This window comes from Symphalangus syndactylus, chromosome 20, assembly GCF_028878055.3.
Source record: "Symphalangus syndactylus isolate Jambi chromosome 20, NHGRI_mSymSyn1-v2.1_pri, whole genome shotgun sequence".
Lineage (NCBI taxonomy): Eukaryota > Metazoa > Chordata > Mammalia > Primates > Hylobatidae > Symphalangus > Symphalangus syndactylus.
Window position 1 is genome coordinate 56,402,906 of NC_072442.2, and position 27,194 is coordinate 56,430,099.

The following is a 27,194-nucleotide window of genomic DNA, read 5'->3' on the forward strand; positions in this document are numbered from 1 at the left end:
TCTCCTTTAAGGACTTGGGAAATAATACCTGTGGAATGTGTATAATGATAATGTATATACCGGTATCAGAGCTCTTCAAGTTGTCCCACAGCTTACTGATTTTTTTTCTGTTTTTGAAGTCTTGGTGTTTTATTTTGGACAATTTCTGTATGTCTTCAAGTTCATTAATCTTTTCTTTTATAGTCTCTGATCTGCTATTAATCTCATCCCGTATTTTTTCATTCTGTTTTTGAAGGCTTGGTGTTTCATTTAGGACAGTTTCTATTTTGATGTCTTCAAGTTCATTAGTCTTTTCATCTCACAGCATCTAATCTGCTGTTAATCTCTTCCAGTATATTTTTCATTTTAGATGTATTTTTCACCTCTAGAAGTTTGATTTGGGGCTTTATATCCTTTGTGACTATACTTAATATGTTCAATTTTTTCTCTAGCTTCTTGAACATATGGAATATAGTTATATTTGTATTAATATCCTTATCTACTGATTACTACCTGTATTGGTTCCGGGTCAATTTTGATCAATGATTATTCTCATTATGAGATGTATTTTCCTGCTTCTTTGTATGCCTGGTAATCTTTGTCTTTTTCATTTGTTTGTTTTGAGACAGGGTTTCACTTTGTCTCCCAGGCTGGAGTGCAGTGGTGCAGTCATAGCTCACTGCAGCCTTGACCTCCTGGGCTCAAGCCATCCTCCTGCCTCAGCCTCCTGAGTAGCTAGAACTACAGGCATGTGCCACAATGCTTGGCTAATTTTTTTTTTTTTTTTTTGAGACAGGGTCTTGCTGTATTGCCTAGGCTGGAGTGCAGTGGCGTGATCTCAGCTCACTACAACCTCTGACTCCTTGGTTCAAGCAATTCTCCTGCCTCAGTCTCCTGAGTAGCTGGGATTCCAGGCGTGTGCCACCACACCCGACTAATTTTTGTATTTTTAGTAGAGATGGGGTTTCACCATGTTGACCAGGCTGGTCTCAAACTCCTGACCTCAAGTGATCCGCCCAGCTGGGCCTCCCAAAGTGCTGGGATTACAGTGTGAGCCACCATGCCTGGCCTGCTTGGCTAATTTTTAAATTTTTTTGTGTCTTACTATGTTGCCCGTGCCTGGTAATCTTTGATGGGGTATCTGACATTGGTGGGGTGCTGTATATTTTTGTATTACTATAAATGTTCTTGAACTTTGCTATGGGGTGCAGTTATTTGCACACAGTTTGTTATATGGCACCAGAGAAACATTTAGTCTAGTATTATTTTTTCCATGCTAAGGCATTTCCCTTCTGAGTATTCTGAGTAATCTGATGCCCCTTCATATACCAGGTTTTCCACTCTGCCTGGTGGAAATACAAACTGTTTCCAGCACTGTGTGAACTCACGGGATTGTTCCTTCTGATTCTTTTGGGTAGTTATTTTCCAGACTTTGCAGGGACGCTCTGTAGATCTCTGGAGCTTTCTCTTTGTGCAGTTTCCTTCTCTCCGATTTTTCTACCCTGTTGACTCTAAGCATCTTGGCATTTCCAGACTCTGAGCTCCTTCTGCTCAACTTAGGAAGGCTGCCTGGCTCAGCCTGGGTTTCCCCTTCTTGGGCTGCTGCCTGGATCCTCTGTCTAGGCAGTAAGTTTGGATAACTAGAGCTCACTGAATTTGCTTTCCCACTTTGAGGGATCTTGTTCTGCTCTGCTTGTGTAATGTGCAATATCTGAAAACTATTGTTTCATCATTTTGTCCCATTTTTAGTTGTTTCAGGCAGAAGGTAAATTCAACAATTCCTAATACTTCATTTTTGCTGTACATAGAAGTCTCTGGGACAGATTTATGTTGATATGTAGTTAACGATTTTGAAAAGTTGAATTTTGTAAAAATTTTTTTTTTCACGAACCTATACATCTTAATTAAAACATTTAAAACGTTGAGGGAACTCCTCTTGGGACTTGCCTTGCAATCTGCTGTAGAGTGAAGATGAAAATAGAGAAGGCAGTAGGTAATGCTGTGTTTCAGACCAGCGTCTGAGCTTCAGCTCTCCAGGCTCAGATATATAAAAACTAGAATACCAATTTCATAGTTTACTCTGGGGGAAGGTGGATGGGGAGGTGGCAGGGGAGAGAAATATCTTTTTAGTGAATCAAAGGTACCCTTCTGCCTGCTTTCAAGGTGCCCAGAAACCAAATTGTTAAGCAAGATGTTGCTTGGTGAAAAAGATTTGGGTGTTCTGTGGAATATGTCAACCAGGCTTGGAGGATTATTGTTGTTCCTATCTACAGGTACAGAGTATCCTCACCTGTTCTGGATAACTTAAAGTCAAAAGATTTAAAATGCTCATCAGCACCAATTTGTTTTTTACAACCGTATTTACATATATGTGTGTGTCTGTATTTCCCTACCTTCAGATGATAACTAGTTAGCAACCATTTAAGTCAAATGAACAAAAGTTGTCCCTACCCAATCTGAATATCCCCTCCAAACTAACAGCAGTTATTTGCATCAGAAAGACTTTGATATTTAATGGAATCCTTTGGAAGTAAAAGGAATTTTTAAATTAATCACTCCCTCTAATCTCTTAAATAAGTGAAGAACTTCATAAATAATGCCAGAATAATGATATGGTATTACTACCAGTACACAGGAGTTATTTCATTAGTAGAAACCATGACTCAGTTGGAACCTCACATAGACTCCAGCAGTGCATTTACTCACCTTCCTCTGTTTTCAGACTTAAAGGAAAGGAACAGCGTTTAACTCAGTGCAAGTCAGTTGTAATACCTTATAAACCCACAAGATGGTGCCAGTTCCACACAAAAATAGAATTTTTCCATCAAATCCCATGTGTCTGTCTTTCAGGATAGAAAGTTAGGTTTTTCCGTCTCTTCTACATATGAGAAAAAGGCAAGCTGGCTGCCATTGGCATCTTGCCTCTTCAGTAGGAGGTTTTATTCGAATGTACCCGGCTTCTTGGCAGTTCCTTGAGTAAATTTGTGTCTTTAAGCTGGAGGTACCCTGTTAGTGCTCCTGAAGCAACTTTTCTGGTTTTTGAATGAGCTGATTTTGACCCTTGGGGGTTTTGGTGGCTGTATCCTTTTCTGCCTTGTACTCTTCTTGGTAGTTACTGTTCTGGTGTTCATGGAATAGATCCTGTGTCAGCAAGCCAGGCAGCCAGACAGATATTACTGTGCTTGGCATGTGCATCCTTTTCTTTGCTAGCACTGAAGCTAGGGTCCATGTGTTCCGACCACAAAGACTAAGAACTCCTGTATTCAGCAATATTTGCTCAAGTGATTATTTTCAGGAGGTTGTTAAAATAGCTGCATTCACAGAAGATTAACCGAATAAGCTGCTAGCTGTTTATACTTTAAAAATTAAAAAATTAAATTAAAATTCACATTAAAAATGTGGTTATAGTTAATAGTTGACTGTGTAATTAAGTATATTGAGGTCACTTTTCAGCTTCCTATCCTTCCCACCCAAAAAAATCCAAACCCTCTTTTGTTTGTGTGTTTGGCTTAGCACCTGCTAATTGAACAGTTTTGGGTATCTCTTTTCTCCTTGAGCCATTTCCACTTCCCTTTGATGTGCTGGCGGGCAGACTTGACTTAGGACTGAGAGTGTATTAGTCCGTTTTCACACTGCTGATAAAGACATACCTGAGAATGGGCAGTTTACAAAATAAAGAGGTTTAATTGGACTTACAATTCCATATGGCTGGGGAGGCCTCACAATCATGGTGGAAGGCAAGGAGGAGCAAGTCACATCTTTCGAGGATGGCAGCAGGCAAAGAGAGCTTGTGCAGGCACACTCCCATTTTTAAAGCCATCGGATGTTATCTTATTCACTATCACGAGAACAGCACAGGAAAGAACCGCCCACTTGGTTTTATCTCCCACCAGGTCCCTCTCACAATACGTGGGAATTATGGGAGCTACAAGATGAGATTTGGGTGGGGACACAGAGCCAAACCATATCAGAGGGTGCCTTCCCCAAATAGTATATTGTATACAGCAGGAGGATGACTTTGTAATTCCTCTCCTCATTTCTGTTTCCTGAAGCCTGGCTATTCATGTCTATCCACTTTGGGGTTTCTGAAAGTGTGCAGAATCCCTTAATTCTCTCTGCAAACCCTTGGGGTGAGACTGGGAGACTGCATGTGATGGTAATAATATATATTATCTACTGAGGACCTATTTGCTAAGGGCTTTATTTTACCCTGGTAACATACATCAAGTGCCTCTTCTGTCCTGGGCAGGGTCTTGGGAACTGCGAAGGTATTATACAATGGAGAGTACAACACAGTCCTTTTCTCATGGAGCTTACATTGCTAGTAGAGGCAACAGTTAGTCAAATACTTACATGTGTGCATATACATTTGTACATACACAAATATTTAATAAATGGATAAATGCTATAAATAAAAAAGTACAGTGTGCTATGAAGACAGGTGATACTTGCATTATTTATCTCAAACCTCCCAACACTTTTTTGAGTTCAGTGCCATCATTAGATAAGGCCTGAAACTCCGGAAGGTTAAATAACTTGCTCAAGGTCACACAGCTAGAAAGTGGCAAGGTTGGGACTTAAAACTCAGTATGTCTGACTCCAAAAAATGGGCTGCTAATCCCTCTGCTATACAATCTGAGTTTCTAATAGCTTCTTGGTGGAAGACTGAAATTTGAATTCATGAAAGCAGACCTTAGCTATATGGTATTCCCAGTTTTGAGTCTCTAGTCTGTCATTTCATAGGAAAAGCAGGGCTTCTTTTGGAGATTGGGACACCTTGCTCCAGAGAACCTACCAGTTTTCCACTCTCTGGGAAGAAAACTGATTTAATGTTAGACTCTAAATGCAGAACTATGAGATATTTCAAGTATGGCTATAACATCTCTCTCTTCTCTGAATATACCCATCTTTGTTTCAGGGTAAAGCTTACAATGAAGTTGACTCTTAACTACATCTTACTGATTTGCACTTGCTTTTCTAACAGATTCCTTTTTAACTTCTTTCTTTTGCTTTTTGAATTTCCTGATTTTTATTAAATAGTGGGACTATCAGGCTCTTCCTCTTCAAAGACCTCTAGTACAAGCACTTGAGTTAAAAACAAAAACAAATAGTACCGGCCAGGCGAGGTGGCTCACACCTGTAATCCCAGCACTTTAGGAGGCTGAGGCGGGCGGATCACGAGGTCAGGAGATCGAGACCATCCTGATGGTGAAACTCCGTCTCTACTAAAAATACAAAAATTAGCCAGGCATGGTGGCATGTGCCTATAGTCCCAGCTTACTCGGGAAACTGAGGCAGGAGAATCACTTGAACCTGGGAGGTGGAGGTTGCAGTGAGCAGAGATTGCTCCACTGCACTCCAGCCAGGGAGACAGAGTGAGATTCCATCTAAAAAAAAAAAAAAAAAAAAAAAAACCCAAATAAAAACAAATAGTATGGAAAAGCCTCCTGCCCTCTATATGTTCTCCACTTTTAAATAATTCACCTGAAAAGGTGCAGAATGTAAAGCCTAGATGTTTTCTCACCAAGGAAAGAAACACTGATATAGGGACTGTTGTTTTCCCTTTGGCCTCTTTGTCCCTTGAACCACTCTGCTGGAATTTCTCAGGTCTTGTGATGGCCAGGATCCTACGGCACGTTTCTTTCTTCTCAGCTTTCCTTTAGGCAGGGAAGGCAGGTTCAAACACCTTCACTGGAGTCATGGTATTGTATTGTTTGTTTTTTTTTTTCCAGGAACAGTGGAGACACCTGGATTCCACTCAAAAGGAGCAATACTGGGATCTCATGCTGGAGACCTATGGGAAAATGGTCTCAGGAGGTGAGGGCGGCGTGGGTTAGCCTGATGGAAGGACGTAGAAGGACTGGAAAACTGTGAGGCATTTTCCATGCACTTATAGAGACATCTGCCGAACTGAAAATCGCCAGGTGAAGGAAATCGTTAGGGACACAGTTGGGAACTGGGGCAAGTTGGAGCTAGCAGAATTACAGTAAGAACTTCCTTGTATTGAAAGTATTCAGTGTGCCGGGAACTGTTTGTGGGTACATTGCACAAAGTAACTTCTTTAATCTATGAAATTGATGATGGTATTCTCATTTTAAGCCTGATGAAAGTGAGTGTTAGATCAAATACTTACCCACTGCCACATAGCTCATAAGTGGGCTGAGTTACGGTGGAACTCAGTTGTGGCTGGCTCTGAGTCCATGCTCTTTTCTACTAAACCACACTTGTCAACCAACCATTGGTGGGATCCCCATCATGATTCTCACACCAGCCTGCCAGGTAGTCTACAGACCTTTCTGTCCACCTGCCTAGACTCTTGTTTTCATGGCCTTCACCATCTTTCAAGGTCATCCTGTGAGTACTGGTGTCTTATAAGCTCCACATGCTGTTCTAAGGTGAGTTTCTGCAAGTGTCCAGAGCCTTCATATTTTCCCTCATGCGTAGGGTGCTCCTTTGAAAGACACAGCTTGAGCTCCCAGTCTTTCCCATTCATCCAGGCCCACCATACATCTTTCTCTCTATAGCAGGCATTTCCCATTCCAAATCTGACCTGACTAGTTCAATAGAATATGGGGAAGAGCTGGCAGGACTATACCTTCATGTCAATGAGAAGATCCCAAGACCCACCTGCATAGGTGAGTAATCGTTCATTGGTCTGGAATCATTTCTGACTACCTGTCATTAAATTGGAGGTGGTGAAGGAGGTCAGAGGAGGCACAATATTCTGTTACGTTGGTTATAACTAGCCATGATCTGACTGGTTTGATTTGACTATTGAGATTGAGTCTGCTTATCTCTGGCTATAGGGCTGTTGACACATATTTACCTGTGGAAGGAAGACCACACGTCAGACCTGCTGCCTTTAATCTTGTCTGTTGTTGTAGCTTTCTTTCTCAGAAAGAATTAAGATTTGCGCAAATTGAGACCAATACAAATAGAGTAGAATTTCATTGCAAAGGATTATGTAACAGCCATTATTACCCTTCCTAGCAAGAAGTTAGAGTATCTAGACATAAAACAAACAGAAAAAAATGTTTTTTGTTTGTTTTTTTTGTTTTTTTGTTTTTTTTTGAGATGGAGTCTTGCTCTGTCGCCCAGGCTGGAGTGCAGTGGCACAATCTCGGCTCACTGCAAGCTCCACCTCCCGGGTTCACGCCATTCTCCTGCCTCAGCCTCTCCGAGTAGCTGGGACTACAGGCGCCCGCCACCACGCCCGGCTAATTTTTTGTATCATCTTTAGTAGAGATGGGGTTTCACCGTGGTCTCGATCTCCTAACCTCGTGATCCGCCCGCCTCGGCCTCCCAAAGTGCTGGGATTATAAGCGTGAGCCACCGTGCCCGGCGAAAAAAATGTTTTATCTAATCCCTATGCACCTAACATTTCTTAAAACAGCAGCATCAACAAATACTTCATATAAATAATTTATTTAAGGCTAGGGAAGAAGAAATCTGAACTTGTTATCTTGTAAAATGTTCATTCTTTGCTTTCTACACTTTTTCTGAAACATTGAAGTTATGTAAAAACTAACTGCAAAACCTACACACACACATACACACACACATACACACACTTTTATATATACAGTAAATCCAAGAACCTTAGAGGAAGAAGAGGACCAAGGATGGGAATTATAGGGCAAGCCATTCTTTCTCCCCAGTGGCATCTAATTAATTATTTTCTTTTGCTAATATACCACAGAGAGAGCAATCATTAGCTGAGATTTTTGATTTTAATTTTACGCAACATATTTATCAGGCTGTTTCACAAGGATTTCTTCTGGAAGAGAATTTTTCAAACTGCATTGCATAACCAATTAGTGAGTTGTGAAATCATTTGATAGAGTTACAACCAGCGTTAAAAAAAAAAAAAGCAACAATAAGATTGAAGAGGAAGTATCAGATGTAGGGGTGGGTAGTGTTTCAGGAAATATTTGTTTAAAATATGTGTGCATGTACTGTGTTTCAATATAAATATATTGATTACTGCCTTAGCTTGGGCTGCTGTAACAAAATACCATAGACTAAGTTGCTTAAACAACAAACGTTTATTTCTCACATTTCTGGAGGTTGGGAAGTCCAAGATCAGGGTGCCAGCATGGTTTGCTGACCTCGCTTTTCTTGCTGTGTCTTCACATAGCAGAGAGGGGGGTTGGGGAGAGGAGAGGCGAAGAGGAAGGGAGTGACTGGGAGAGGAGGAGGTGAGAGAGGGGGAGGAGGAGACAGGAAACTAATCCCATCATGAGGACTCCACCCTTAGGACCTCATCTAGACCTAATCCCTCCCAAAGGCCCCAGGCCCCATCTCCAAATACCATCATACTGGGGGCTAGAGTTTCAACATATGAATTTTGGGGGGATCACAGTTTAGTCCATAGAACTTACTTATTGTGGGTTGTAGTCAGAAAAGGTTGAAAATATTGCTTTGGAGGTTGTTGCAGTAGGATTTTTTTTTTGACAGAATTTAAGAGGAGTTTTGGGTTCATAGTAGAATTGAATGGAAGCTACAGAGATTTCCCATATAGCTCCTAGTAGTCTGATCTTATTTGCAATATATAGCTCACTATATTCCTACTCGTTTTTCATTTGTTTTTTTTTCCTTCATCCCACCTCTGCTGATATGGTCCCATTAGATACTGCCTTTAACCAGATGTGAGGAGTCTACAAGGGTCATCCTGCCTTGACAGGCAAAAAAAAAAAAAAAAAAAAAAGCTATTATAGGTTCGTGTCTCTACAAAAAATGCAAAAACAAAACAAAGCAAAACAAAAAACCGGGCATGGTGGTGAGCACCTGTAATCCCAGCTACCTGGGGGGCTGAGGCAGGAGAATCGCTTGAACCTAGGAAGTGGAGGTTGCAGTGAGCCGAGACCGCGCCATTGCACTCCAGCCTGGGCAACAAGAATGAAACTCTGTCTCAAAAAAAAAAAAAAAAAAAAAAGATATGTGGAAAGAGGTTTAGGAAGATGAATCTGGCATCAACGTGTAGGACAGATAGGAAGGGAACACTTGGAGGAGAGAAGTCTGCAGGAAGTCAATGCAGGAGTCCAGCTGTCCAGGGAAGAGACCTTGAATAACTGTGGAAGTCACAGTAACCAGATGGGAAAGGCCTGGTTTGAAAAATACAACACTTTGCCAGTTTACCAGATCTGGACTCAGATCAGGGGCAAAAGTCAATGTAGAGAGTGAATATGCTGTTATAGTTGACCATGTGGAAGAACAGCTCCTAGTTAAAACAGGTCAGCAGGGGGCAGTCTCAAAAAGCCATATACTTACCCTGCTAATAAAAATCCAAAGAATTAACGTTTTTAAAGTAGTTATCTGGAAGAATATAACATGCAAGAATAGCTTTAAAAAAACGTTTTGAAAGAAGAATGTTTCATGAATATTAGATCTGAAAATATTAAGTCTGTTGTATTGTAAAGGTAAAAAATCATTAAAATAGCATGATTCTGATATAAACATAGATGCACAGATCAATGGAACAGAAAAGGGAGCCTAGAAAAGAGATGCTGGTCTGTATAAGAATTTAGCATGAGCAGGCCGGTGCGGTGACTCACGCCTGTAATCCCAGCACTTTGGGAGGCTGAGGCGGGCGGATCATTTGAGGTCAGGAGGTCGAGACCAGCCTGGCCAACATGGTGAAACCCCATCTAACTACATTACAAAAATTAGCTGGGCATAGTGGCGGGCACCTGTAATCCCAGCTACTTGGGAGGCTGAGGCAGGAGAATTGCTGGAACCCGGGAGGCAGAGATTGCAGTGAGCTGAGATCACGCCATTGCACTCCAGCCTGGGTGACAGAGCAAAACTCCGTCTCAAAAAAAAAAAAAAAAGTTTTCAGGAACATGACAGATAAATGATTATTTTTATTGATATAGAAAGAGTTAAAGTTGATAAGAAAAATGTACTTTCCCAGTAAAATATGGGCAGCAGTCTTCGAGTGTGAAAAATAGCTCATAAATGTGATAAAGATTCATCCTTTCATAACTTAAGAATCAAAATTTAAAACAATGAAAAACCATTTTTCATCCATCTAAATGGCATATGCTTAAAAATATTCAATATTTAAGTATTGAATACCCACTTCCCCCTCTGCCCAGTTTCACATATGAGAGGATGGCAGAGTTGTTCTGGAAGTTGGGTTGCCAGTAGGTATGAAGAGCCTTAATATTTATGCCTGTTGACATAGTAATTCTACTTTGAGAAATTCCTTTGAGGTATTGATGAGAAATGTGGGCAAAAACTTCTTATGAAGAAAACTGCTGATCACAGCATTATTTACAGTAGCAAAAACACAATAAGCAAATTAGATTTCCATGGTAGGGGAACAAATTATATGTTTATTATGACATCTTCTTGATGGGCCATTACTCAGCTCTTTAAAATGATATTTATAAAGGCTTTTTTAAAAACAAGAGAAAGTACCTTTGCCATTTGAGAAGAATATATTCTAAGGCTTTTATTTTATCTTATTTTATTTTTAGATTCAGGGACATTCTAAGGCTTTTTGATTTAACAAGTTCAGATCTAGCTCTCTAGAAGATGTCTAAATCCCTGGCAGACAATTGAAAAGACACTAATAAATGAAAGAGAAAGGTAAATGGCATCTTTAGATCTATATAGTTAAAATAATTTATAAAAGTTGAAAACCTACCACCAAAATAAAAATGTTCTATTTGCATCATTAAGTAGTATAACCAAAAACCCAAGTTACGATGAGAAAAACAAACTTCCAATTGCTAGTGTGATTTAATAAAGGGCATGTAAATACTAGATTCAAGCACAGATCAAGGGATTCACTTTTATAGTACAGCCTCGCTGCATTGCAGCTGTGGTAAAATGACACGTGCATTTCACAAATTTTGGGCGTCTTACTGAATGGGAGAGGGAGACTCTATATTACATTGATTAATGCCACCATTCACAATTAAATGCTACATAGCTGGATATAGAACTATATGTACAATATGACACAAATTATGTCAGAAAATAGCATATACCTGCATACATATAGGTTAAATTAAAAAGACTGAAAGGAAATGTATGCTCATAGTTGTTATCTCTGGGTAGTAAGATTGAGGCGGATTTGGTTTTCTTCTGTACATATTTCTCTCTCTTCAGTTTTTTTTTAGTTACCATATTTATATTTTATATATAATCAGATAAAAATCATTTTAAAAGCAGTAGTTGCCTATAATATACTTTTTTCCTGGTCCTTAAGAAATACTTGTGGCTTTTTTTATGGAGTGATCACTTTATGAGTACTCCTGTGTTGTTCAAAAATCCTCAGCTCCAGAGCTGAACCATTTAGCCTTGAACCCAGGACAGGGGAAGTAAGTTTGAGCATTTGGGCCGTATGGTAGTTTTCTTCCTCATTTACTAATGTCCTAAAAAAAAAAAAAAAAAAAAAAAGAAAATGAATGTTTTATGATGACCCTCTCTTTGACATATGAGTTAGAAAACAGGGCATAGCACTTGAACCATTTCAAATCTTCTTTCTTCTTTTAGGAGATAGACAAGAGAATGACAAGGAGAATCTAAATTTGGAGAATCACAGGGACCAGGAGCTCCTGCATGCTTCCTGTCAAGCTTCAGGAGAAGTTCCTTCTCAGGCTTCCTTGAGGGGCTTCTTCAGTGAGGATGAGCCAGGATGCTTTGGAGAAGGAGAGAATCTCCCTGGGGCTCTGCAAAACATTCAGGATGAGGGAACAGGGGAACAGCTCTCTCCTCAAGAAAGGATTTCTGAGAAACAACTAGGTCAGCATTTGCCTAATCCTCATTCAGGAGAAATGTCCACCATGTGGCTTGAGGAGAAGAGAGAGACCTCCCAGAAGGGGCAGCCAAGAGCCCCCATGGCCCAGAAGCTCCCCACCTGCAGGGAGTGTGGGAAGACCTTTTATAGGAATTCTCAGCTTGTTTTTCACCAAAGAACTCACACCGGAGAGACATACTTTCAGTGCACCATCTGCAAAAAAGCCTTTCTGCGGAGTTCAGACTTTGTGAAGCATCAGAGAACTCACACAGGAGAGAAGCCCTGTAAATGTGACTACTGTGGGAAAGGCTTCAGTGACTTCTCAGGATTGCGCCACCACGAGAAAATCCACACGGGAGAGAAACCCTATAAATGTCCCATCTGTGAGAAAAGTTTCATTCAGAGATCAAACTTTAATAGACATCAGAGGGTTCACACAGGAGAGAAACCTTATAAATGTTCGCATTGTGGGAAAAGTTTCAGCTGGAGCTCGAGCCTTGACAAACATCAAAGATCCCACTTAGGAAAGAAGCCCTTTCAATAGCCAGTAACCAAACTCTTTCCCCATTTCTGTCTCCTAGCCCATTAACAAAAATACTCAGCTCCATCAAGAGGAATTGTGTCTCTGAGAGGATACCCTTGTTCATCTCCTTTTTTCATGGATTGGAGAGGAGAGAATCTGGACATGGCTTTGGACTTGGAGGATATCTTGGATTGGATTGCACAGTGGCTTAAATTCTTGATTCTGCCTCAGGAGAAAGAATAGTCTTCATGTTTCCACTCATCCTTCCTTTGGACCCATTGGGGAAAAAGTCTAAATTGCACATCCAGTTTTAGAAGAAGTGCTTTCCGGGAAGCATTTAATGGGATTAGCTGTAGTCACTGCTTATGGGAAGAACCTCAGATCAGCCCCTTAAAATGGGTTCTAGAGCAGGTCTTCTGGTCCAGAAGGGGAGAAGCATAGAGGGCCCGTGAGCTCACATGTGTTCTTTGTCATAGGGGTGAAAAACTAACTTCAAGTGTCCCTTGTTTGAAATAAACTTAGCAGAGTCACTTTCTATCTTGTTTGTTCACTGTGTGTTTGACTGTATTTCAAAGCAGATTATTTCATAGAAGACCCTAGGCAGTTGAGCTCCAAAGTCAGCCCCTATAAACCTCAAGTTCATAATGTAGCAGAACAGTAATAGGGAAGTCCTAGGCCAATGTTCAGATGATCAGAGCTTGGCCAGTGCTGGCAACACCTTTATCTCAGGTAAGTTTGTTTTTGGTGTCCTCTTTCTGAGCCAACCTTCCACTTGATCTCTTGCCTCAAGCTGCCCCTCTTTCTCCTGGCATCCCACATGGGCTGTCATTTTTGCCAAAGTGTGCTCTATGCTTTAAAATTACCTTTGTTATAATCTCATTTTGTCTGTGAGTGTTAGGAAGAAATCGATAGTATTGATCTAGTTTATAATACTGTCTAGCGGTTTATTAACACATGTATCTAAACTGTCCAATTGTCCTTGTCTTCACAAGTTACATGCCTCAAAGTGTCCTGCCTGTGTAGTGAGACTTCCCCCTCCCACCATCTTCCACCTCCTTCTTTAGGCCTGATGTTTTTTTTTTTGTTTTTTTTGTTTTTTTTTGTGAGACAGAGTCTTGCTTTGTCGCCAGGCTGGAGTGCAGTGGTGCAGTGGCGTGATTTCGGCTCACTGCAACCTCCTACTCCCTGGTTCAAGCAATTCTCCTGCCTCAGCCTCCCGAGTACCTGGGATTACAGGCACACGCCACCAAACCCAGCTAATTTTTGTATTAGTAGAGACGGGGTTTCATCATGTTGGCCAGGATGGTCTCAATCTCCTGACCTCGTGATCCGCCTGCCTCAGCCTCCCAAAGTGCTGGGATTACAGGTGTGAGCCACTGCGCCTGGCCTGCCTGATCTTATTGTACTACTATGAGTGAAGCTCAGGAAGGATGATGCTAATGTGAACAGTTATCTCCCTGAAAACAGATTAACCTATAGTCAGGAAACTGCAAGAGCATTAATAGTTGATGGGAGAGGAGGGACAACACCCAAGCTGGAGTTCCTGGCTTCCAGCAGTAAAATTTATTAACTCCCTTGTATCATGAAAATGAGAAGGCCCCACTTAGGGGGTGCAGGAACCGCAAGGAAGAAAGCAGGAAAATCATAGAGGAATTAGCATTAGATTCCACATTATGTATAGCAGAGATTTATAGGATGATGGGATTTGAGGTTTTAAATCACGAGTTCTCAAACTGGCCTCCAGACCAGCAGCATTGGCAATTTGTTTAAACTTACTGAATCAGAAATACAGAAGGGCGGGTCCCAGCAATCTTTGTTTTAACAAGCCCTCCAGGGGATTCTGATGCCTGTTCAAGTTTAAGAACCACTGTTCAAAACACTAATCACAAAATTAAGTTTCTGCAATGTCAGGAGGGAATAATCACAGAAGGAATACTGGGTCCTCCCATACTTTTCTTACCAAACAAGCTGCCTCATAGAGCTTTTTAAAACTCATCAAAACTGTTAAACCCATTGGACTTCCAGTGAAAATTTGTTCCACAGAGGTAAATCTAGAAAACTTTTAGATTAAAAAGCTTTAGAATGGCCAGGCGCGGTGGCTCATGCCTGTAATCCCAGCACTTTGGGAGGCTGAGGCGGGAGGCTGAGGCGGGCGGATCACCTGAGGTCAAGAGTTCGAGATCAGCCTGACCAACATGGTGGAACCCTGTGTCTACTAAAAATATAAAAATTAGCCAGGCGTGGTGGCAGGCGCCTGTAATCCCAGGTAGTCGGGAGGCTGAGGCAGGAGAATCGCTTGAACCCAGGAGGCAGAGGTTGCAGTGAGCAGAGGTTGCACCAGTGCACTCCAGCCTGGGTGACAGAGCAAGACTCCATCTCAAAAAAAAAAAAAAAAAAAAAAAAAGCTTTAGATTAAAGGTTTCTTCTTGGCTTCCTCCTCTTAAATGATTGAAAGGATGATGGAGATACTTCCTGTTTACTTGTTCACGTATCCACAACAAATAGTAGGTGTTACATTAAAATGTATTGAGTGGATGCATGAATTAATGAAGGATAAATATCAGTATACACATCCCTTATCCTCTACAGCAGGGATCAGCAAAATATGGCCCATTTCTTGTTTTTGTAAGTAAAGTTTGTTAGAATGCAATCACACCCCTTCATTTACTGATTATTTATGGTTGCTATTGGTCTACCATGGCAAAGTTGCAAAGTTCAAACAGGCATTGTGGCCTGTAAATCATAAAGTATTCACTAACTGGCTCTTTGTGGAAAAATGTTGGTGACCCCTGCTCCAGGGTAGTGTTTCTCAAACTATAATGTGCATACAGATTTTCCAGAGAGATTGTTAAAATGGAGATTCTGGTTCATGGTATGGGTGATGCCAATACCACTGGTCCAAGGACTGCGTTGGGTAGCCTGGAACAAGAGCACCTACGATAGTGTTGCGTAACAAGGTCAGGGCCCAGGTGTTTGTGGCTTATTTCTCTTGGTCTCCACATGATCATTTATGATTCAGCAGCTCTCAAATCCTGGGCCAGACACAGTTGAAGAGTAAATCATCTTATTAAGAAAGGTTTAGCTTATGAAATTATCCTCCCTTGGTTCCTGGGCCCATATACCTCCAGCTCAGCCTCACCTTAGGCACACCTCTCCAAGTTCCCTAGAGGAATTCTACAGAATTGTGAGTGCTTATGGTTTCTTACCTTTCTAAGTGTCTGTGGTCACCCTTCACCCACCTGTCCCTCTGGGCAGCCTCCAAGCCCAGCTTTTTTATTTTCTCGGTGGCTCTGCAGGATGCTACATCTGGAGAAGCAAGGCTACTCCAGCCAGAACCCACTTGGATGGGTTTTCCTTAGTCTTCAGGTTGAAAGTCCACACGTAGGTGGGTCCCCGCTGACTAGTCTTGTACACAGGACAGGAATAGACACTGCGGCAGTCCTGCTTGTCTGCAGGAATGGCCTTGATGAACATCACAGGCATAGGGGGTGTCAGATCCTTCAGCTTTGCCTCTGTAATGATCCCAGCCTGAGGATAAAACATGAGAACAGGCACCTTAGATCAGACCCAGAGCCCAGCCAACCATCCTTGCTCTTGTCAGCAGATCCGAGGGAGGAAAGACTGGGCTGGCATGGCTGCCTTTATACCTGCCCCCTTCCAGGTTTTCTCAGCAGCCTGTGATGGAATGCATCTGATATGTAGAAACACGTTTCTATTTTTCTCAGCCTAAATCAGGTGAAGCAGAGTCCCAAAAGCTATTATTTATCATATACAAATGAATGCCTTTGGAGCTTGATTCTCCCCTAGTTTGTTTTTTCATTAATTCATTTCATGAGCATATCGAATGTGTATATTTGCCAGATGTCAGGCTAGATGCTGGGGATTTAAAGATGACTAAGACACGGTTTCTGCCAGCAAATGCTTTAGCTTCTAAGGCTTGTTATGTCCTGTTTCTGTTTCTTTTCTGTTTCATATGCAACCTCTTCCATCCTCTAGAGTAGAGAGAGCTGCATTCTATCTTTACTCATGTAATGTGGACTTGACTATTCTGTAGCTTTCCAGATGAGGCCTCCCTATGATTTTCTGAGCTATTTCAATACGCCGTACAGAGCAGTTTTTCCTACTAGTCCCGAGAAATGTTCTGCAGAGCCAAAGTCTCCCTTGGTCCAATAAATTTGGGAAGTAGTGCTTACCATATTCTGGACTTGACGTTTTACAACATAAACACTACCATACTGAAGACAAGTAAGTCCTAGTAATAAAGAAAACAGTTTATTTAACCTGGTGTTTCCCAAACTTATTTGACCACAGGACCTTTCTGTTTGCAACCTATTCATTTCCCATGGCACTACTAGTGCCTTACGGAACATACTCTGGGAAATGCTGATTCAGAGTGTTTCACAGATTCTTTGTGTCCATATGACTCTGAGGCCATTATGCCATGGACAAAGTTTGGTTTATTTGTGTGAAATTTATTTAAAGGGAAGGATGTACCTCTTCACTTCTTTTAGAGGCTGATGCGGTAAGGGATGGTGAGTAACAGAATTAAGGTAAACAATGGGGACCTCCTTGCCCCACAGAGTTGAATGTTTATGGCAAGGAATAGGAACAGAGGTAGAATCTCTTTTTTTTCCCCCATATACTGTAAAACCAATCCTTTTAAAATGTGTAATTTAGTGGTTTTTGGTATGTTGACAGAGTTTTACAATCAGTATCACTGTCTAATTCTAAAACATTTTCATCTCCCCAGAAAGAAACTCTATAATCATTAGCAGTCACCATTAGCAGGGGGTATTGACAGCTCTAGTTACTATGGTTGAATTGTTTACTTCTTCCTTTAATTCTGTCAGTTTCCGTTTTGTATATTTTGGAGTCTCTTTTGTTAGGTGCATACATACTTAATTGTATCGTCTTGATCGGTTGATCTTTTTATTCTCATAAAATGTCCTTTTTTGTCTCTATAATTTCTATCCTGTTTATTTTTCAGTAACAATTTTTATCTTATAAAGTCTATTTTGTCTGACATAGTATAGCCTCTCAGCTGCCTTTTGGTTACCATTTGCATGGCATATCTGTTTGCATCTGTTTACTTTTAACCTATTGGTATCTTCCAATCTAAAATGTGTCTTTTGTGGAAATGATATTATTGGATCATGATGAGTTTCATGGTTTGTTTTTTAAAATTCATTTAGCTAATCTCTGCCTTTTTAAAGTAGTGCTTAATCCATTTACATTTAATGTAATCACTGATTAAGTAGAATCTACTATTTGTTTTCTATGTCTGTCTTTTTTATTTCTCTAGTTCTCCATTATTGTCATCTCTTGTATTAATAGATATATGCTAGTGTATCATTTTAATTTCCTTTGTTTAGTATTTTTTAAATTATTAGTTGTTGCCTTGGGGATTACAATTACCATTCTAAGGCTGGGCATGGTGCCTTACACCTGTAATCTCAGCACCCAGGGAGGCCAAGGCAGGAAGATCTCTTGAGCTCAGGAGTTAGAGACCAGCCTGGGCAACATAGGGAGAACTCATCTCTACTAAAATTCAAAAAAGTTAGCCGGGCATGGTGGCACATGCCTGTAGTCCCAGCTACTTGGGAGCTGAGGCAAGAGGATTGCTTGAGCCCAGGAAGTTGAGGCTGCAGTGAGCCCTGTTCATGCCACTGCACTCCAGCCTGGGTGGCAAAGCAAGTCACCCAGTCTTAAAAAAACAAAAACCAAAAAATATTCTAATGTACATCACAATCTATTTCAGATTAATTCCAGCTTATTATTTTTTTTTTTTTTGAGATGGAGTCTCGCTCTGTTGCCCAGGCTGGAGTGCAATGGCATGATCTCGGCTCACTGCAACCTCCACCTCCTGGGTTCAAGCAATTCTCCTGCCTCAGCCTCCCCAGTAGCTGGCACTACAGGTGTGTGCCACCATGCCTGGCTAATTTTGCCATGTTGGCCAGGCTGGTCTCGAACTCCTGACCTCAAGTGATCCAACCACCTAATCCTCCCAAAGTGCTGGGATTACAGGCCTGAGCCACTGTGCCCAGCCTAATTCCAGCTTACTTTCAATGGTATACAAAAACTAATCTTGTATAGCTCCATTCCCTCTCCCTCCTTTGTGTTGTTTTCATCACTTACATTACATCTTTATACATTTCTATCCATCAACACAGATTTATAATTATTTCCTTATGCAGTTGTCCTTTAGATAGAAGAGAAATAAAAATTACAAATGATGCATTTATACTATCTTTTATGCTTACATATGTAATTGCCTTTATCAATATTCTGTATCTTTGTGTGGACTTGAGTTTCTGTCTAGTATCCTTTCCTTTCTGCCTGAAGGACTCCCTTTAGTATTTCCTATAAGGCTGGTTTACTAGTGATGAATTCTCTCTCTGTCTCTTCTTAAAAAATCTGAGAATATCTTACTTTATTCATTTTTGAAAGAGAGTTTTGCTGCAGGTAGGATTCTTGGCAGATAGTCTTTTTCTTTCAGCATTTTGACTATGCCATCCTACTGCCTTCTCTTTCATGGTTTCTGATGAGCAATCAGCTATTACTGTCATTGAGAACCCCTTGTAAGTGGTGAGCCACTTCTGTTGCTTTCAAGATTTTCTTCTTGTCTTTATCTTTCACCAATTTGACTATAATATGTCTCGGTATGGATCTCTGAGTTTGTTCTACTTAGATTTCACTGAGCTTCTTGGACATGTAAATTAAGGTTTTCTTCAAATTTGGGCAGTTTTGGGTCATTATCTCTTCAAATAGTCTTTCTGGCCCTTTATCTTTCCTTTCCTTTCTAAACTCCCATTGCACATATGTTGGTATGCTTGATGGTGTCCCATAGGTCTCTGAGACTCTTCATTTTCTCATTTTTTTCCTTCTAACTGGATAATTTCAATTGAACTGATTCTAAATTTGCTGATTTTTCTGCCTATTCGATTCTGCTATTGAATTCCTCTATTGAATTTTCATTTTAGGTATTATATTTTTCAACTCCAGAGTTTCTACTTTATTCTTTTAAAAACATACATAATTTTTTTCTCTGTATTCTCTATTCAGTGATACATTGTTCACACAACTTTCTTCAGCTATTTAGACATGGTTTCTTTTGCTTATTGGAACATATTTAAAATAGCTGATTTAAAGTCTTTGTCTAGCAAGTCCAATATTTGATCCCCCTCAGGAATAGTTTGTGCTGATTGCTTTCTTCCTTGTGTATGGGCCATTCATTTTTGTTTCTTTGTATATCATAATTTTTTTGTTGAAAACTTGGACATTTTAAATAATGTGGCCACTCTGCAAATCGTATTCTCTCTCTCTTCAGGGTTTGTTTACTGACTTTTCTGAACTGATTCTGTAAAGTCTATATTCTTTGTCAAGTATGGCCACTGAAGTGGCCTGCTCTATTAGCTTAGAGTCACCAAATAATTGGACAGATTTTCTTAAATGCCTAGAACCAATAAGTCTCAAAGTCTTGGCTGAGTGGCTGTGTGCAAGTGTTGGAGCACACCTTCAGTGCGTAGCCAGGCAGTTTAAAACTCTGCTTAGATTTCACTCCCATTTTCCTAGAACATCAAGGTTAGCTAGAGTGTACAGCCTTCTCAACTCTCTTGAGCGTGTCCACAGCTGTGGGTGTGTGCACAGATCTGCACATAGGCATGGCTTAGATTTCCAGGAACATGTCAGGGGTTTTCAAAGCCCCCTATGGCCATCTCATTCTCCAGCTAGCCCTTTTAAGCTTTTTGGTTAGCCTACTGTTTGCTCCACTATTATCAACTGCTTCAGGCAAACTGCAATGTTAAGCAGTTGTCTTTGATTGTCTTCAACAAATGCCCTGGGGAAAAAGGCTGTTGCCCTGGGTGAGTTCCAACTCAGGTGAAATAAGAAAGACTTGTGAGTCCAGGGAATCCCTGGACAGGCAAAATAATGACAGCTTTTGTGGGGGAACAGGGCTTTGAAGGTGCTCCAACCCCATTTTGCCCCTTCCAGTGGTTTCCAGGCTACTGGTTTTCACTGTGATTGTGGTCTGTTGGTTTTATAGGTAACCTCCAAGCTAGGGGTTGGATTGAGATGGGAATAGACAAGTTAAAAGGCCATAGGCTGTTCTTCCTACTGAGATTCAGCTGTTTTGCTTGAATAAACACGTCTTGGATTGCTGAAAGCCTTTGGTTAATTTCCAGAATTTTAAGAAAGTTGATTCTGACTCAGTTTTTGTGAATGTTCTCATTGTTTTATGGAGGAGAGGATTTTAGGAGGTCCTGACTCTTCCGTTTTTGCTGACATCTTTCTGGGATAAAACCTTTGAGAACAACAGCTTAAGGTGAACAAGTATTGATTTTGGGGAAGTTATTATTATTATTTACAATGAGGTATGAAAAATGGGAGGTTGACGATTGAAGCTGATATCCTTCCCCCACCTCCAGTGTCACTGACTTTCCTTCTGAGCTTCTTGCCTACTTTCCTTTTGGTACTTCTCTCATTTTGGTGGTTTGGAGGATTCTATTAATAGCTGTGGCGTGCTCTAGGCCACCTTATACCTAATGCAATCCATATATGATCTCCACTGACAGAATCTTGTGCAAATGTTCAGGTGGAGAGAGGGAAGTTAACTTCCTTCTTAAGATTCAGGCTGTCTAGACATTATCCTACTTTACTGTCCTTTCTGTTGGCTCTTGAATTGCTTTCCTAGGGATGGTGTAATAAAATGCCTCAAACTTGATGGCTTGAAACAACATATTATCTCACAGTTCTGGAGACCAGAAGTCCTAAGTCAAAGTTGGGCAGAGTTGGTCCTCCTGGAGGTTCGGAAGCAGAAACCATCCCATACCTTTCCTAGCTTCTGATGGTTGCTGGCAATCCCTGGAATTCCTCGGCTTGTAGATGCATCACTCCAATCTCTGCCTCTATCTTCATAGGGAATTCTCTTCTGTGTCTCTACATGGTCTTCTTTGTTTTGTTTTTTTGAGGTAATTTGTTTAACTGCAAGCCTATATGGAATGAATGAATACATTTCCTACTGCTAATAGTATGCCATGAGACTGTTACTTGCTATATCCAACAGAATGGTAAGCATTATAAAACATGTCTCAACAAAATTTTCCATCTCCTTTTCCTTTTAGTTTTTTTAAAAAAATTTCATTCCTTCTGAAACTATTCCAATCGATAGAAAAAGAGGGAATCCTCCCTAACACATTTTATGAGGCCAGCATCTTCCTGATACCAAAGCCTGGCAGAGACATAACCAAAAAAGAGAATTTCAGACCAATATCCTTGATGAACATTGATGCAAAAATCCTCAATAAAATACTGGCAAACCGAATCCGGCAGCACATCAAAAAGCTTATCCACCATGATCAAGTGGGCTTCATCCCTGGGATGCAAGGCTGGTTCAACATACGCAAATCAATAAATGTAATCCAGCATATAAACAGAACCAAAGACAAAAACCACATGATTATCTCAATAGATGCAGAAAAGGCCTTTGACAAAATTCAACAACACTTCATGCTAAAAACTCTCAATAAATTAGGTACTGATGGGACATATCTCAAAATAATAAGAGCTATCTATGACAAACCCACAGCCAATATCATACTGAATGGGCAAAAACTGGAAGCATTCCCTTTGAAAACTGGCACAAGACAGGGATGCCCTCTCTCACCACTCCTATTCAACGTAGTGCTGGAAGTTCTGGCCAGAGCAGTCAGGCAGGAGAAGGAAATAAAGGGTATTCAGTTAGGAAAAGAGGAAGTCAAATTGTCCCTGTTTGCAGATGACATGATTGTATATCTAGAAAACCCCATTGTCTCAGCCCAAAATCTCCTTAAGCTGATTAGCAACTTCAGCAAAGTCTCAGGATACAAAATTAATGTACAAAAATCACAAGCATTCTTGTACACCAATCACAGACAAACAGAGAGCCAAATCATGAGTGAACTCCCATTCACAATTGCTTCAAAGAGAATAAAATACCTAGGAATCCAACTTACAAGGGATGTGAAGGACCTCTTCAAGGAGAACTACAAACCACTGCTCAATGAAATAAAAGAGGATACAAACAAATGGAAGAACATTCCATGCTTATGGGTTGGAAGAATCAATATCGTGAAAATGGCCATACTGCCCAAGGTAATTTATAGATTCAATGCCATCCCCATCAAGCTACCAATGACTTTCTTCCCAGAATTGGAAAAAACTACTTTAAAGTTCATATGGAACCAAAAAAGAGCCCGCATCGCCAAGTCAATCCTAAGCCAAAAGAACAAAGCTGGAGGCATCACGCTACCTGACTTCAAACTATACTACAAGGCTACAGCAACCAAAACAGCATGGTACTGGTACCACAACAGAGACATAGATCAATGGAACAGAACAGAGCCCTCAGAAATAATGCCACATATCTACAACTATCTGATCTTTGACAAACCTGACAAAAACAAGAAATGGGGAAAGGATTCCCTATTTAATAAATGGTGCTGGGAAAACTGGCTAGCCATATGTAGAAAGCTGAAACTGGATCCCTTCCTTACACCTTATACAAAAATTAATTCAAGATGGATTAAAGACTTACATGTTAGACCTAAAACCATAAAAACCCTAGAAGAAAGCCTAGGCAATACCATTCAGGACATAGGTATGGGCAAGGACTTTATGTCCAAAACACCAAAAGCAATGGTAACAAAAGCCAAAATTGACAAATGGGATCTAATTAACCTAAAGAGCTTCTGCACAGCAAAAGAAACTATCATCAGAGTGAACAGGCAACCTACAGAATGGGAGAAAATTTTTGCAACCTACTCATCTGACAAAGGGCTAATATCCAGAATCTACAATGAACTCAAACAAATTTACAAGAAAAAAACAAACAACCCCATCCAAAAGTGGGCAAAGGACATGAACAGACACTTCTCAAAAGAAGACATTTATGCAGCCAAAAAACACATGCAAAAGTGCTCATCATCACTGGCCATCAGAGAAATGCGAATCAAAACCACAGTGAGATACCATCTCACACCAGTTAGAATGGAGATCATTAAAAAGTCATGAAACAACAGGTGCTGGAGAGGATGTGGAGAAATAGGAACACTTATACACTGTTGGTGGGACTGTAAACTAGTTCAACCATTGTGGAAGTCAGTGTGGTGATTCCTCAGGGATCTAAAACTAGAAATACCATTTGACCCAGCCATCCCATTACTGGGTATATACCCAAAGGACTATAAATCATGCTGCTGTAAAGACACATGCACACGTATGTTTGTTGCGGCACTATTCACAATAGCAAAGACTTGGAACCAACCCAAATGTCCAACAACGATAGACTGTATTAAGAAAATGTGGCACATATACACCATGGAATACTATGCAGCCATAAAAAATGATGAGTTCATGTCCTTTGTAGGGACATGGATGAAACTGGAAAACATCATTCTCAGTAAACTATCGCAAAGACAAAAAAACCAAACACTGCATGTTCTCACTCATAGGTGGGAATTGAACAATGAGAACTCATGGACACAGGAAGGGGAACATCACACTCCGGGGACTGTTGTGGGTTGGGGGGAGGGGGGAGGGACAGCATTAGGAGATATACCTAATGCTAAATGACGAGTTAATGGGTGCAGCAAACCAACACAGCACATGGATACATATGTAACAAACTTGCACATTGTGCACATGTACCCTAAAACCTAAAGTATAATAATAAAGAAAAAAAAAGAGGAAAAAAAATAAAAAAATTTCAACCCTTAGATACAGGGGGTACATGTGCAGATTTGTTACATGGGAATATTGTATGATGCTGAGGTTTGGAGTATGGATCCCCTCATCTAGTTAGTGAGCATAGTACTGGATAGTTAGTTTTTATTAACCCCCACCCCTCCCTCCACCCTCTAATAATCCAGCGTCTGTTGTTCCCATATTTGTGCCCATCTGTGTGGTCGTCGTCCTCTTTTTTTTTTTTGAGACGGAGTTTTGCTCTTGTTGCCCAGGCTGGAATGCAATGGTGCGATCTCGGCTCACTGCAACCTCCACCTCCTGGGTTCAAGCGATTCTCCTGCTTCAGCCTCACGAGTAGCTGGGATAACAGGCATGCACCACCACGCCCAGCTAATTTTGTATTTTTAGTAGAGATGGCGTTTCTCCATGTTGGTCAGGCTGGTCTCAAACTCCTGACCTCAGATGATCTGCCCGCCTCGGCCTCCCAAAGTGCTGGGATTACAGGTGTGAGCCACTGCGCCAGACCTGTGTGGTCTTATAAGGGCACTGATCATTGGATTTAAGGTTCATGATAATCCAGTATGACCTCATCTTAACTAATTACATCTGCAAAGACCTTATTTCTAAATACTCATTCTGGGGTTATGCCTGGACATGAATTTCTGGGGGTACTACTTAACCAAGTAAATCTCTATTTGCATTTTCACATGGCCTCTTGGGATCTTCTGGATCTTCTAACAGTTTTGCCCCATTAGCTTTATATTAACTGCTAAGAGTTTAGTGTCACCTGTCAAGTGGGATATTTGACTAGGGACTCTTTCCAGATTATAGGTACAACAAGTGTACACTTCTAGAGTTATCCATTCTGGTTGATTTCATTCATCCCAGCCATCTGTGCTTGTTTGTGTTTCTTACCAGTGACAAAACATCTTCTCCAATCTCATATGACTCACGTTTTTATTAGCCCTTGATGAGGAATTCTTTCAAAATGCCACTTTAAGTGATATCTACTGGCTCCTCTTTGCCGACGTAGGACAACATAAAAGGCAGAAGATTCTTGCCCTTTGAGAGCTCATGAATGAGGAAAGTGGACCAAGGAGGTGAGGCAGGAGAACTGCTTGAGCTCAGGAGGTGGAGGTTGCAGTGAGCCGAGATCATACCACTGCACTCCAGCCTGGGTGACAGACACATGGCAGCAGCAGCAGCAGAGATAGCTGACTCCAACACTTTTTGAGCACTGCCTATGTGCCAGGCCCTGTTCAAGTGTCTTACATATTAGCTTGTTTAATTTTTACAATGATGCTCTTCTCCCATCTAACAGGTGAGGTCTGGAAAGGTGAAACTATATCTAAGGTTAGAGTTAATAAATGGTGGTGCTGGGATTCAGATCCAGGCAGTCTGGTTCCAAAGCCCTTGCTATTAACCTCTCCACTGCCTCTGCAAAGCTTATGCTCTTTGCACCACCCCTAGCTATATAAAAATAGCTTGATGGCCTCAAGGAAAGAAAGGTTATCTAGAGAAAAAGATTCAGGAATATCTCTTTTAGTAGTCACACCATAGGAAGCAATGTGCATTTAATCAGCCCCCAGAAAGATGCCCTTTGGTTCATCCCAAGCTTTACCTGTGTGTCCCAGCAGGCACCTTCCATGAAGAGGCCATGGATGTAGGCCCCTTCCCGAGGAGGACTCCTAAACTCTTCTCTGTTCTTCTTCGTCACGTCACATTGCAGGGCCATCTGGTCCAGTGGCCACTCATTCTTGCGAGCTGTGGACTGCATGATGGCTGTCAGAAATGACTGGGGGTTGAAGAAGCCTGTCAGCCACACAGTGGAGGGCATTGTAAAGTCACCCGTCCAAGCCTCTAGCTCCTTGATTCTGTTGAGGAGGTCTGGAAACCAGGCTGCCAGGCCTGCTGTGGATGGGTAGGCTCGTCTAGCCCAGGACTCTGGCACCATATCGAAGTACAGGGCATTCTGTAAGTTCTCCATGTGGCTGGTCATAGTCAGCTCCCCCTGAAGATAAAGAATGGGAGGGGGAAAGCATGAGAAGGTGGGAAGTCCCTGAAAACAACTGGCCTCGGTGACCCCTGGCTCATGGCACCCAGGCAGACAAGAGTTATCCATCCTTGTTCATGTCATTTGAACGTGACTCCAGGGGTAGGTGACACAATGACTGTCCTGTCTAGTACTTGCTTTGGAAGGTTTATCTCACAGAAGCTGGTCCTTGAAAACCCTCCCTGCTCTGATGTCAGAGTCTCAACTGTCTACTGACAGTGTTTCAAAAGACACAACTGCTTCCCACTGCAGACCTTCAACCACTTGTGGGTTCAGTGCCATGTGACCCTACCCTAAAGCTTAAATTCCATGACTCTCCTGCATGCAGCTTAGAAACCCAAGAAGCCAGCGCCTACAAAGATCTATTTCCCCAAAATCAGGGATTTCCTTCAGAAATCAAGCTATCGGATATGTAATCAACTTTAAGGGACACTCTTTCAACAGGTAGATAGCATTTGTAAAGAAAGGTTTACGCTGAACACCATCTTTATTTTTATTTTTGGAGACGGAGTCTCTGTCACCCAGGCTGGAGTGCAGTGGTGCAATCTCTGCTCACTACAACCTCTGCCTCCCACGTTCATGTGATTCTTCTGCCTCAGCCTCTTGAGTAGCTGGGATTACAGGCACCTGCCACCATGACCAGCTAATTTTTGTATTTTTACTAGAGACAGGGTTTCACCATGTTGGCCTGGCTGGTCTTGAACTCCTGACCTCAAGTGATCAGCCCGCCTCAGCCTCCCAAAGTGCTGGGATTACAGGTGTGAGCCACCGTGCCCAGCCTGAACACCATCTTTAAAGCAAACTTTGTAACTTTGGCTCTGCCAATGATCTGTGGCAACTTCTTGAAGACCCCATTTCTATTGTTGTGGTTTCTGTAACAGGTGTTAGGGCACCTGACAACGTTTGGCTGTCTCATCAAGGGCAGACTGCTAAAATGTAAGATGTTCTCACCTCCATAGGGCCTGGAGTCTCCTGGCCTGTGGGACAGGAGACTGGCACATGGAATTCTAGGTCTAACTCTTTCTCTTAACTTTTGGAATTCTTTTTTTTTTTTTTTTTTGGAGATGGCGTCTTGCTCTGTCACCTAGGCTGGAGTGCAGGGGCACAATCTCTGCTCACTGCAACCTCCGCCTCCCAGGTTCAAGCGATTCTCCTGCCTCAGCTTCCTG

At 41.4% G+C, this 27,194-nt stretch overlaps 2 protein-coding genes across 16 annotated transcripts in view; one reads left to right on the top strand and one right to left on the bottom strand.

The window, feature by feature from the left end:
* ZNF18 (zinc finger protein 18) overlaps positions 1-12,786 on the top strand; it is a 21,081-nt gene extending 8,295 nt beyond the window's left edge. For 9 of the 15 annotated variants that reach the window (XM_055258031.2, XM_055258025.2, XM_055258026.2 and 6 more), the window contains 3 exons: positions 5,712-5,796; positions 6,504-6,614; positions 11,485-12,786. In XM_055258031.2, coding sequence (XP_055114006.2) covers positions 5,712-5,796; positions 6,504-6,614; positions 11,485-12,272 — 984 coding nt within the window. In that variant the 3' untranslated portion in view covers positions 12,273-12,786. The remainder of the gene's footprint in view (positions 1-5,711; positions 5,797-6,503; positions 6,615-11,484) is intronic. The other 6 variants (XM_055258033.2, XM_063628329.1, XM_063628328.1 and 3 more) reach the window with 1 other exon arrangement.
* An 85-nt stretch (positions 12,787-12,871) lies between these two features.
* DNAH9 (dynein axonemal heavy chain 9) overlaps positions 12,872-27,194 on the bottom strand; it is a 369,577-nt gene continuing 355,254 nt past the window's right edge. The window contains exons 68-69 of the mRNA XM_055258020.2: positions 25,594-25,983; positions 12,872-15,779 (exon numbers count right to left, since the gene is read on the bottom strand). Coding sequence (XP_055113995.2) covers positions 15,552-15,779; positions 25,594-25,983 — 618 coding nt within the window. The 3' untranslated portion in view covers positions 12,872-15,551. The remainder of the gene's footprint in view (positions 15,780-25,593; positions 25,984-27,194) is intronic.